General features: G+C 48.8%; 1 protein-coding gene across 1 annotated transcript in view; it reads left to right on the forward strand.

Moving 5' to 3' along the window:
* Positions 1–726: 726 nt before the first annotated feature.
* Positions 727–13,565, forward strand: part of LOC104472036 (paired box protein Pax-5-like) — a gene marked incomplete at both ends in the record, with an annotated part of 21,023 nt that continues 8,184 nt past the window's right edge. The window contains one exon of the mRNA XM_010087569.1: positions 727–902. Coding sequence (XP_010085871.1) covers positions 727–902 — 176 coding nt within the window. The remainder of the gene's footprint in view (positions 903–13,565) is intronic.

Below are 13,565 nucleotides of genomic sequence, written 5' to 3' on the forward strand. Positions count from 1 at the left end.
ATAGATGAGGCTCTGTCCAGAAGCTCTTTATTGGACTCTTGGGCTCTTCTCCCTTTTCCAGGATTGCGGTTTCATGACTTTCTCTTCTCCTGGATCACTAGTCAGGAACGGGCTGAGCCTTGGTCATTGCATAGTGAGCAGTATCACAGTGTATCACTCATTCATAATTTGTATCTTTGTATAGTATTACTATTATAATAATTATTATCATTATCACTTTCAATATTATTGTAGTTTAGTTATTAAATTGTTCTTCTCTCAGCGCACGAGTCTCTTTTCCCTTCACCCCTTCCATTCTTATCTCTGTCCCTGGGAGGGTGGAGGGTGAGTGAGTGGCTGTGTGGTATTTGGCTGGATCGGTCAAACCATGACAAGCATCAGGTGGTGTACTCATCCTCCTGCATCCAGACCATGAACCAGACAGCGTCTCAGGTGGTGTTGTAAAAGTGATGCGAACAAAGATGTGACTGTTAACCTTTGTCCTGCCTTTAAAGTTATGTGTGAAACCACTGGTGGTAAATTGTGTTGAGGGTTGGCTGTAATGGAGGAGTGGTCAGAGCATCTTCTGGCCATATGTGTCTTCCTTGTAACCTCTGCTCAAAGAGGCCTCATAATCTCACCAAACTGGTACCTTCATCTATTCAAGGGATGAAATGAGACAGTTTTGTTTAGGTCTCGTCACTGCGATGCATACTTATTCTCTGTCTTCCTTCTCCTCTTTGAAAGGTATTCAGGAATCTCCAGTACCAAATGGCCATTCTCTCCCAGGCAGAGATTTTCTTCGGAAACAGATGCGAGGAGACCTTTTCACTCAGCAGCAGCTAGAAGTGTTGGATCGAGTCTTCGAGAGGCAACATTATTCCGACATTTTCACAACAACTGAGCCCATCAAACCAGAGCAGGTACTACTGCAATAATTTGTTATTTTCCAGATGTGCTTTCTGGTGGCAGAGATCTGCTTGGTGGGCATCACCAAACACTTCTCAGAGTCTCTGTAGAAAGACACGGAGAAAAGGCGTCTTATCAAGCCCTTGCGCCAAGTGCATGTTAGCCATAAAAGACTGAGTATTAAAAAATGAAGGAAGACACCTGTTGTGTAAACATCAGCAAGTGTTTGGGTATGAAATGACACCCGATCTGGGCCAGTTACATTGAATGAGTCCTTAAAGAGCATCACAGCTTCTGGTGCTTCTGTTGGATCAAAAGAAGGCTGTGTAGGTAACAAGAAGAAGACTTGCAAAACTCAGTGCCTAATTTTGGCTGATAGTTAGCATGATTGTGCACACAAATTAGATTTTTGTGTCCAGAAATGGCTTATTAGGCATGTAATTGGCCCATTTGCTGAGAGAAACACCCAGTTAGTATGTGGAGGTAAATTAGTTGCACCTACAGATTAGTGCTGTGTTTGAGAAGGACTTGGCAGTATTCTTTTGGGAAAGTTCCATTTTTGCAGGCACAATACAGAAGCACATGATAAAACTGATGAGCTCTATCTCTCTGTGTTCTTCTTCTTAGGCGGCAGCCTTTAACTCAGCTGCTGGGAGGGAGGTGGAAATGCATGTACTGCTCTCAGTCCCGATATCGATCTAGCTCGCTACTTAATGATGTACCTGGCCATTAATCTTCAGTGTTCTTAATGTTAGACCTGCTTTTTAGTGAGTTGGATCGACTCTCAAACTGCAGACAAACCTCATTCCCCTTGGAGGAATTTAAACGTTTGAGGGCCACTGGAGATTATCTCATGGCAGCCTGCTACCATCGTGGTTGCAGTTAAGGACTGTGTATTGATATAAATTTTTGGAAAAATTGCTTATGCTGAAAGTCATATAGTAGAGTAGAAATTCCTCATGGCTTTAAGCTCACATCTGTAATTTGGTATTTTATTCATAGAACTGTTTGTTTTTCATCAGCTTCTGCTGACTTTGTGGTTTCCCTGGATTGTATTTGCTCCAAAGTTCTGCAGATCTGAAGTCATGCTGGAAGAAGATGGGGAAGATGCTGAGGTCAACTTGATTTTTCTTTTAAACCCTTGTTAGGAAGGTCAAACAAGCGGTGACTCTGGCAGGTGACATGGCCTTCATGTGCCATTGGATGGTGGATGTCCCGTCCGAATGTCCTGGAGAGGACAGGCACTGCGCCCACACCTCCCGACAGCAGTTCAGTGCTGGTCACTTAGGAGTTGTGTGGCATTAGATTCATCCCTCTTTGGCTTTTATGCACAAAAAAAAGTCATTACAAAGAGGGCAGTGGTGGAAGAGGATATTTTCTTTGTTTCTGTGTTGACTCCAAGTCATGTCACTGTAGCTCCAGCAGTGAACGTTTATCCAGAGATAAACTTTTTCTGGTTTAATAGAAAGAACAGGATAGTTGAGGGAGGATGCTGCAGAAGTTTTATCCTGATGGTCGAATGTGGGATATTTGCTGTTGGTGGAGCAAGGATCTCCCTGGGTCCATGTAAGCGACTAGAATGCCGCCAGAGAGTTGAGACTGGAGATATGCCCCCATTGATCTCGTTAACGGGGTACTCTCTGCAGGCTCTGGGAAGTCAGATAGATGCTGAGAAATGTGATGTTATGATGTACAAAAGGTGCTTAGCAGGCATTTCTAGGTTTTTCTAGGTTTCTAGGCATTTCTAGGTTCTTGCCTAGACATTTGTAGGTTTAGTTACAAATGGAGTTTGTCATTGTTCGCTTTTATACAGGCTGGGACATTGCTGTTTCCTTTTAGAAGGCTACACCATGGGTAAGGGCTGACAGCTTTTTGGGGTCGGCCTCTGCTTTTCGATGGCATGTAAAGTGTAACTTTCAATATGAATGCATGGGATCTATATGACTAGCTCTGGTTGACGAGGATCCAGTGTGAACTCCGCTGGTTACGGAAGTGGTCGTGTTTTATCTCTTTGGCGAGTCAAGCAGAGCTGTCACGACACTTCACCAAAGCGGAGAAGCTGCCTGCATAAATTAGCAAAGCCAAAGAAGTCAATGAGAAAGAAAATACCGAGAACATTAGTGATGTGACTTGGAAAAACAGGGTTGTCCCTGCAGTAGGTTGTTGCAGTGAACCAGGACCTGCCCCTGGCACTGGGCTGAGCCTGGAGCTATGTTCTCGGAGCTGAGCTGGCAGTGGATGTATGGAGTCCGGAGCTATTTCTTTAAGGGGAAGATGCTCCTCCCCATAGAGACGAGGTGTGGGGAGGAGTCTAGCAGGAGCTGCTTACCCACTGCTTACCTGTTTTACTGGGAACTTGGTCCAGGACCAGCCAGCTGAATATCACCGATTTTATTTAGGCAGAAAAACTTGTTTATGTCTTTGTGCTGTTCACCTGAGAGGGGCTCTGTCTGTGTCACTGGAAGAATCTCTGCTCTCTAGACAAAGATGCTCCTTTTTCTCCCTGTTTTGTGTCTCCTCTCTAAGCCTTCGTCCCTCCTGTGTGCTGGGCACAGTCCCTTGTCCACAGTGAATTGTGGCATGGGGACAGGTCCCACCTGCATAGCAAAGTGTTTGCAGCCCCAGTGTGCTCAGTCCCTGGCTGAACTCTGGCTCCTGCTGCTGAAAGTCCTCCTGGTGCATTTTCTGGACAAAATCTGGGCTTGCCTGTTGGAAAGGTGTACATGGCCCCTCATGTAGGTGGACATGTTGATGTGGGAGTGCTTGCTCATTGCTTCCAAAGCCCTTGCTTTGAGTGCTTCCAGTCTATTTCCTCTGTTCTTCCATCTTTGATGTTTCCCTCTGTTCACCTGTATAAATGGACACTCATGAGTTATTTCTCACCTTAAAATACCATGTCCTCTTGACAAGCATCATATGAGTTTTCACATCGGCTATAAACTCTGCCTCCTATACAGAGACCCATAGGGAGCGAACACTTGTCTTTGGGGAAGGGCTCGTACAACACTGATAGAGATGGCAAATGCTGGACAACGACAGAAAAATAAAATATCAGAGAGTCAATCCTTCAGAAACAGCACCCATTGCATGCACTGGGTGAGGCAGGGGTCCACCATGGGTTTGCGTAATTAAACACTGTGTCAGACGGTGTGCGTGGCGGGGGGCACAAGTTAAGGCATCTCCAATTCTGTGCCTAATTTTGCCACCTAATGCCCGCCAGTGCAGCTCTGCAGCGTAATGGAGTCAAGTCCTCTCATCAGTATGTTATGGGGGAGTAACCAAGGCATAAATTCGTGATGCTAGAAGCACCCTGGCTCACCTCCCCCCGACAGAAACCTGCTGCAAAGCTGAATCCATGTATAAAATGAATGCCTTTCCTGTTTGTGCCCTTTTGTGCTAATTTTTTTTTTGCAAACAGCCCTTGATCGATTTGCACTGGCTGCAAATGTTCATGGGAAACTGATTTCACATGTTTCTGGGCATGGATTTTGAAATGCACACAGCATATTTTAAATGACATGTTGTTCTGCTCATGGCTGCTGGCTACCAGCGCTGTGCAGCTCTTTCATCAGCCAGGATGGAGCCCATGGCTTGGATGTCACATCGTCCTCAAGTCCCAGAGAAGGGACACCTTCCAGCGTCTGCCTCCTGGAGGGGCAGCAGCTCCTGTTCTCCTCTCAATGGCAGACCGCCATGCTCCCACCTGGCCCCTCTCACAGGCAAAACCCCACCATTGTGGTTGCTGCACCGACAATTCAGATTTCATCTGTGTTGTTGTTTTACACAACAGCTGCTTGCTCACCCTCCTCCCTCCAGGGATGGGGAGAGAGTTAAAGGGGTGAAGGGAAAAGAGAGTTGTGGGTTGAGAGAGGAACAAACTAGTAACTAAACTACAATAATATTGGAAATAGTAACAGTAATATATACAAATACACAAATGAGTGACACACAGTGACACTGCTAACCACCCGATGGCCAAGGCTCAGCTCATTCCCAGCTAACAATCCTGGAGCAGGGAGAGTCCCGAAACCACAATCCCTGAATGGAGATAAGAGCCCAAGTGTCTGAGAGACTGAGACGATGCTGAGAGAGTGGTGACCTGGAGGGAAAGAACCCAGAGCAAGAGAGAGCACTTCCAGACAGAGCCCCAACTATACCCTGGCCATGCCGTGCATGGGGTGGAACAGACCATTGGCCAGTTTGGTCTCAGTCCTAAACCTGAGGGTCAAATCCTGGGCTGGGAACTGGGGCTGTGCTCCCTCCCAGCTTCTCCTGCCCCTGCAGACACGGGCACAGCAGAGAATGTGGAATGTCCTTGACTGTCCTGGCAGCAGCTCTGCCCATCAGTGTGTGATCAGCTTCTCCTCAGCACAAACCCAAACAGCCTCACACCAGCTGCTGGGAAGAAAGTTAACTCCATCCCAGCTGGAACCATCCAGAGCTGGCACTCATCCTGTGTCCTTCCTACGCACAGCGCTGCTGCACCAAGTGACATAGTTTTCCAGTGCCTGGAGTGTCCAACTGAGGGACTTATGGTGCAATCCCCTCTGTGTGGTGGTGAGGCCAATCATCCTCCATTGCCTTCCTGCAATTGCAGGCAGAAGGATGGCCAGCTCTCTCCAGCTCCCTGGTGAATCCGTCCCAGGCTGGCCGAGCCCGCGGCATCATCGTGTCAGCTGCTGACTCCAACACCTTCGCTGGTGAAAGCACGGATGGGAGATGTTCTGGAGATCAAGACTCGGGAAGCAGCAGTGAGCTGAGGGGTTTTGGGCATGGGAGGATGGATGGGGGCAGGAAGACCCATTGTGGTGAGCAGGGGTCAAGCGTGGGGCTTGAAGAGCAACGTGTCTTGGGCGGCTGTGAGAGCAGGATTAATGCCTCTGCTGTGGAAATTTGTGGAATGAAGGAAATACAGCGGGATTGGCTCGATGGGAGAGGCAGTGCGTTAATTTCCTGGGAATAAAGAGGAGAATTATCTATGCTGGGTGTCTGTCCACAACAGAAATTGATTCCCTTGTATTTTCAGCTTCACACATGGGTCCAAGTTGAACACTCGTTGAAGCCAAGAGGAATATTTCTATTGACTCCAATAGACTTTAGATCAGGGCCATAATGAGGCATAACACGATGTCACCAGATTCAATGCTATGTAGGTCACTGACTTAGAACAGAACTGCTTGCCGCTAATGGCAGATAATTTCCAGGCCCTCGCTGGTGCTTTCCTATTGCTTTTAGCTGGAACTAAACTGAATATCTGCTCTTGTGTTCGTTTCTAGATAAAATGCAGATATTCTGGGCTTAGGGAGAAACCAGGCAAAAACGTACTGATGTATGTATTCGTGACATGCAGTGTGGGTAAGTCTGGATCTGGAGATAAACCCAGGCAGGTGAAATTAGGATAACTAATGAATTTGAAAAAAATACTAATAAATTGAAAAAAGTTGGAAGAATTGCACAGTTACAACCCGATTGCCCTCTGTTTTAGAGGGAGTTGCAATGGAGAAGTTCTCTGAACTGACCAAGAGCAGAGCACAAGCCCTTTCGAAAATCTTCAAGTTTTGCTTTTCTCTGACCAAGTATTTGCTGTCTTAGAAAGATGGAAGTTTGTTTTTCAGTGTACGGAGCTGTGTTGGATGGTGTGTCCACAGCAGCTCCTGAGAGTGTGGAGAGGTACAGTAAGGACATAACACTGGGGTTTGATTTTTGGGAGTAGCAGGGAACAGTCAGAAACATGTCAGATGAAAGAAAAGTCAGAAAAAGTCAGTTAAAGCCAGAAAGGGTGACTCATTCTTCCATTTGAGTAGTGTTTTTTCCTAAGGGACTCTACCTTTGGGTGGCCAGTGGCTGCTGAGGGTCTTCTTAAAATACCCGGAGACTTGCAGTGAGAAATGCAGAGCCAACATTTGCTTCTATCTTCCCAAAACTCTGTGTTAATGGTGAAAATTATGTCACTAACTCAAGGCTGTATTTGCACATCCTGAGCCAAATACATTCTTGATCCGCCACCTGCAGAAGTGGTTTGAGCGTGCAAATGCAAGCCCCTACCCATAGCTTGTGTGACACATGGTGCAGATGGAGAGCAGCCGGATGGGCTGTGCTGGTTCCTGTGCTGGTGCTGGTGCTGGTGCCGGTGTTGGTGCTGGTGCTGGGGACAGCCAGTGGGTGCTGCCTGCTTGCCCCCATTTTTCCGGCAGCGTGGGCAGGGGGGGCAGGAGCAGCACTGGGGCGGCTCAGTGGTTATTCCAGCTGCGCCTTTTCCAGCTGAACCCTCCACTGATCCTGTCTGCGGCTTTATCAGTGGGAGGGGAGAAAAAACACAACTCTAAAACCCAGCCTAAGAGATTTCACATCAGGAGAGGAAAAACCTCCCCATATTTACTCTCAGTAGACTATTAAACAACACCAGGCTATTAATTTGGCTTTTGAGTCTTCACTAAAGCCCATAAAAGCACACAGTTGTCAAATGGAGTTCATTTTAATTTCCTTTCAATCACAGTAAATTATTCAGGTGATAAATCAGCTGGGGCAGCCTCCTGGCTGTAATGGAAACCCTAATTCCTGGCTAATTATCCAGCCCATTGCTGCCAGCAGATCGATATCCTCGCTGAATGGAAAGGGCGCGGGGTCTGGGTGGGCAGGGTGGCAGGGGGATGGCAGCAGGGACCCCTGCCCCATGCAGGGGGCTACAGGGGCTTATACCACTTGGGGCTCCTGCTGGTCCTTTGGGTGCTCCAGTGCTCTGTGGGGGGACAGGGATCCATTGCCCCTGCATGTGGGTTTGGGTGTAGGAGCCAGCTGGGGGCTGGAGGGGATTTTGGTGCTGTCCCCCTCGGGTGACCGTGCCGTGGTCTTGGCACTGGGTGGAACGTGATGCTGGTGCTTTGCCGCAGTTGTTCTGTTGATTCCCCGAGTTTTTGGGACTTGCCTGTGGATCCACGAGGGGATGCTGCTGGCAACCTGGGGGGTGTGGGTGTCCGTTGGAGAGGGTCTCACCCCGGGTGCTGCCCGTCTCTGCTGGTGGGCAGTTAACACAGGCAGAGATGGGGAGAGGGTCTTTGGTGGGGAGTCAGAGGCTGCTCAGAAGGAGATCTCAGGCCGGTAATATTTTTCCTTGCTGAGTAAAACCCTTAAATAATGGCAAAAATTAGAGAGGGTAAGAAGACTGGAGAGGACCAGTGCTCCGGGGCGTTTCGCTGGGAAGGAGCAGCAGCTCTCTGGAGATCACAATTGCACTTTTTCTCATTTTCCCTGCTTGAGGTTCAATGCACAAAGCCCATGATGTTCCCCACCGCGGCCTCTGGTTCATGGGGAGCCATCAGCTGCTGGGGATATAAGAGGTTATCCTGCAGAGGTGTTGGGTAGAGCTCCTCCATCTGCCAGGACCCCCAGATGCTGCGGGGAACTCTGAGCTCTGACCTGCTCTTGGCTGCTGGAGGCTGAGCCTTTGGCAGGTCGGACTTTGTGCAGGACCCCTGTTCCTTTTCACCCTCACCATGACTGTTGGTTATTCACATTATGGTGGTACAGAGAGGACCCACAGGTGGGATGGGGTGAAGAGCTTTGTGCATTGGGTGTCGAGGGAGGAGCAATGTCCCTGAGGGTCTGGATGGAGATGACGGGCAATGGCGGGCGAGAGGAAAGTGGTTTCACCTGCAGTGCCAATCAAGAAACAGCAGCGATAGGCAGCAGCTTTTAAGAGTAGAAAGCCTTTTCTTTTTGAATAGCAGCAGAAAGCACTGCTCCTTGGGCCAACACCTCCCATTTTCATCCTTGATGCTCTGCCCGCCCTTGCAAACATTTCAGTTTTTGTGCATGAGCTTCTGGAGACTGCACGAAATTCCCTGCCTTGTTGTGACATGTCGTGTCGGATGGTGATGGTCACAACAGTGTGTGTTGTGTGACACCGGGTACTTTGTGTGACAGTGGGGCTGCGGTGGCAGGGAGTTTCCTGGGGATGTGGCATGACAGGAGCCATGTGTCTTGCTAATGTCTCTCTGCATCAGCATCATCCTCGCAAAGAGCACCCTGCGGCTTGCACAGACACCTGCGGGGATCTGAAATTGAAACGGCTCTTTGAGTGAGCAAAAGAGATAAAACCCAGGTGGGATAACCCCAGGGATGCCCACTCTCCTGTCCAGGCAGAAAGGTGGGGATACCCCGCTCTGCAGCCTGAGCTCAACACCCATCCCATGGGTCCCTCCCTATGAGGGCGTGGGGAGAGCAGGAGCGCATTGATCTTAGGGATTTCAGGGTGTATTTGAAAGACTAGAGCTCTTTGCTGGGGAAGCCATAGCAATTGCCTCTGAGTCTGCCGTGTTGGGCTGACAGGGGACATGGCTTTGTCATGTTTGACTCCGGTGGGGCAGCACATGGGTCCATTTCCTAACCAGAGGAGTCAGTGTCGCAGTCCCCTGTTGCCCCAGCAGGGAGAGGGAATCCCAAAATACCGGGCAGACAATGCCTGCAGGAAGTGCCATGCATTGCAGGTGTTTAGTGCCCTTTTCCCTCCTGACACCCTCAGGTGTGACCTTATGTGAAAGTGCAAATTCCTGAGTTAAAGGAAAGCTCCCTGGGGACTCAGATGCCATTGAAGAGGAGTGTGGTGTGCTTCTTCCCCTTCTTGCAGCCTTAGCACTATTTCCATTGGGTAATTCTGGTGGGGGATGCTTTACTGGTTTTCATCTCAGCACTTTACACCAACTTTACACTGGAGCTTAGTGATGGCAGTAGAACACAAAGTCCTGCAAAGGCATTGGGGATCTCCTCCAGAAGACTCTCCATGGCTTCCCTAAGTGTAGTGCAGGGGTGGGAGATTCAAAAAGCATTCCCCTCTTGTTTTCTTGTTAGAGGCGTCCACATTTCCTTGCAATTTGGGAGCTGGGTTTGGGTAATTGTACCTCTTTGTTCATCGTGCATATGGCTAATTTTTTTCACTTTAGAGAGATAAACCAAGTTCTAAATAGAAACACACATCTTTGTCTTTAGTGGAGCCTTCCTTCCAAAGTTTCATGTGGCCAGCACACAGGTAGTGGAAAGTCTGTCGTTGCAGAAGAAGCCACAGACAGCTGCCGGTCAAACAGTGGACTCTGCTCAAGAGCAGTGATTTGCCTACCATGCATCAGACTTTTTATATCACATCAGAGCATAATATATGGGTAAGATGAGCAGAATTATAATTGCTCAGGTAGTCTTTGTCCCTTTGAAAAATAACAAGAGAATGATCCACTTTATGATGTGTGTGTATGTGATGCTCCACGTGCACAAGAAAATAGACCTGGAGGTGTCCTGAAGCTGGTTTTCTCTGTGGAAAAAGACAACACTGTGTAATGGCACTTGTTGGCCAAGATTATGTCATTGCAAAATTGACCAACCTCGTTGGGAAAGGAAAATCTGTGGGTCGACACATTTGCCCATTGGTTTATTTAATGCCCGGCCTGCCCACATTGTATTTGAGGGGAAGGGCTCATGCTGGGCATTTGAAGAATGGAACAAGACTTCTCTTCAAAGTCCTCAGTAAATGTCTGGATCCCGCAGGCTTGGAATACTTTGAGATAACAATTTTCACAGTTTGGTTTGGAATTTCCACCCTTTGGTTTGGAATTTCCACCCTTTGGTGCAGAGCTCCTGTTCTACACTCGTTCTGTAGGTTTTCTCTAAACCTGTCCATCCCTTTAATCAATACAGATGGGTTCCTCAAGTTCTGATCCCTGCTCAGCTGGGGAATACTTGGAGATCTCCACATGCTGAAGCATCTCAGAAGGAGCCAAACCCTTTGTGGTGTCACGTGGTGGGAGTACTAGAGCCAGGGGCACAAGCTGACTCAGGAGAGGCTCTGCGGGGCCCCACGCAGCGCTTCTTCCCCCGAGGACAGTCCGGCAGGGAAGAGGTTGCCCTCAGAAGTTGTTTGGTCTCAGTCCGTGGTGGTTTTCAAGACTCAGGTGGATAAAGCCCTGAGTGACCTGGCTGGTCCCTGCTCTGAGGGACCTCTGGAGCCTCCTCCCACCTGGATTATCCTGTGACCTGGATGTCCAGCTGCCTGCTGTGCATTCCAGCTGTTAGGATGTGATTTAGGGAAACTTTCCTACAGTTAGTAAGGGAAGATGTGAAGAGTGTGGTTGAGGTGGGAGGGCAGCACCCAGTTCGCCCAATGCGCAGGATGAGATGGAGAGCTGCCTGGGATGGAGTGCACAGGAGACCAAACATTGCTCAGGGCAGATGCTGGGTTTTCAGAAGAATGCCGTGGTTTTGAGTTGCCATTTGTTTAGGAAGGGATGGAATGAAACAACCCACCAAAGTGGTTGTATGGTGACAAAAAGCTGTTGTGGGGCTCAGACACTTGCAGAGAAAAGGGCTTGTTTCAAAAATCCCTCTCTGCTCCTATGAGTAGTGTCTGCTTAAAATTTTTCGTGGCAGCAGCATTTTCCAAAATGAATTAAAAAAAAAATTAAATCTGAAGGAAGGAAACTCATGCAAAGAGAGGAGCTTAACATATAGGGGATGGTTCCAGCCCTGCTCCTCTGACTTTGAAAATACAATTGAATAAGGGCGTCCTCAGAGAGATGGGGTTTTCCCCTGCTTGTTCCCTGTGCTGCAGAACTTTCCTCTGGGCTCAGAGCTGACTGAGGTCTGGGCCGGTCCAGAAAAGTCACATTCAGAGACGTATCTGGCAGTCTGGGGCAGATGGGGGTGCTGGAGACAGCGGGTCCCCTTCTGAAACGGGAGCAGAGCCAGGCAAAGGAACTGCCCTTGTCAGATGCTGTGTTTGTCCGAGAGTGCTGGACCAGTTATTGGGACCTCGCTAAATAATTAAAGCACATGATTAGGTGGCAGATAAAAGCAAGGCACACAAGAAATTGCGGTCAGATGATGTGCCTGATGAGTGGTTGTCAAGCATCGCCAAATTCAGGCTTCACACCAGCGCGAGATTTTGCTGCAGGCACAGACCCTGCATCCGTGTTCTTCTTCAGGTTGCTCCCTGGTTCTTGTGACTGCAGAGAAAAGTTCAGAAATATCACCCCAGATACACTCCCGGCTTAAAAAACGGGGCGGCTGTCAGAGTGGGAGGGATGCTGGGGTCAACAGCAGTGGATTCCCATCTGTTTTTCTTTCACCATTCACTTGCTGTGATGTTCCACTGCCTGGGCATCCCCCGTGCGGCTGGGAGCATTCCAGCAGCAAAGTGATGATGATCGCAGCAGCAGCGCGTCTGCTGGAACCTGTCCCTGTGACGGAGAGTGTTTTGATAGAAGCTGAAGTGTTTCACTGAAACCTGTCATCTTTGATGATTTTCCCAGGGAGGAGATCCCTCGCTGCAGCCTTTCCAGGTCGCAAGGAGATACGGAGCCTTGGGCAGTGGCAGCCTGGGGGTGTCATCAGACAGAGTCCCTCAACCTGGAACCAGCACCCTGTAGTACTCAGAGGAACCCTATAGGTTACCCAGAGACATCCTGTATGTACCCAGAGGTACTCTATAGGTACCTAGAGGCAATCTGTAGGTACCCAGAGGCACCCCATAGTATCCAGAGGAACCCTATATGTACCCAGAGGCACTCTATGGGTACCCAGAGGCACCCTATAGATGCCCAGAGGTACTCTATATATTCCCAGAGGTATTCTATAGATTCCCAAAGGTACTCTATAGGTACCCAGAGGCACCCTATAGTACCTGGAGGCACTCTAGATGTACCCAGAGGCACCCTATAAGTGCCACGCTCATTGGTCAGCCTATGTCTGTTTGGCTTTGGTCCCCATACCCATGGCACCCTATAGTATGGGTGGCTATACACTATAGGTACCCAGAAGTACTCTATAGATTCCCAGAGGTACTCTATAGGTACCCAGAGGCACCCTATAGATGGCCAGAGGTAGTCTATATATTCCCAGAGGTACTCTATAGATTCCCAAGGGTACTCTGTGGGTACCCGGAGGCACCCTATAGTACCCAGAGACACTCTAGATGTACCCAGAGGCACTCTATAGGTGCCACGCTCATTGGTCAGCCTATGTCTGTTTGGCTTTGGTCCCTTTACCCATGTGCTGACAATTTCTGCAGTTTCTAGGTGGTTTTTCAGAAGTTTCTAGGTGTTTTCTCTGAAGCCGAGGAGCCCATTTCCCTGCTCCAGGGAATTCTGCCCTCAGACAGGGCAAAAATGAGTGTCGCCAGGGTGGGTGATGCTGTCCTGCACCGGTCCCCAACGCCTTGTCCTGGAGCCTCTGCACTCCAGACCTGCTGCTAGTGGGGGTTTGTTTGTCAGGGGGTCTCAGATAATTAGTGAAGGGGGAAAACAGGTCCAGATTTACCTGAGGTTTGTCTTTATATTTCTGGCTTTTCCAGAAACACACTGTAATAGAAACTGTTGTGACATATTGTGGCCATTCCCCTTCTAGCCTTGGGTGCAAGTGAAGAAATGAAAGAAATAAGGGCGTCCTCAGAGAGATGGGGTTTTCCCCTGCTTGTTCCCTGTGCTGCAGAACTTTCCTCTGGGCTCAGAGCTGACTGAGGTCTGGGCCGGTCCAGAAAAGTCACATTCAGAGACGTATCTGGCAGTCTGGGGCAGATGGGGGTGCTGGAGACAGCGGACTTTGGAAAATATGTTTGTGTGGTTTTGGGGTTTTGTTGTTTTTTTTTTGGTTTTTTTTGGTTTTTTTTTTTTTTAAATTAGGTCAATTTCACACTG

The sequence above is a fragment of the Pterocles gutturalis genome, unplaced genomic scaffold (genome assembly GCF_000699245.1).
Source record: "Pterocles gutturalis isolate BGI_N339 unplaced genomic scaffold, ASM69924v1 scaffold17851, whole genome shotgun sequence".
In the NCBI taxonomy this organism is placed as follows: Eukaryota; Metazoa; Chordata; class Aves; order Pterocliformes; family Pteroclidae; genus Pterocles; species Pterocles gutturalis.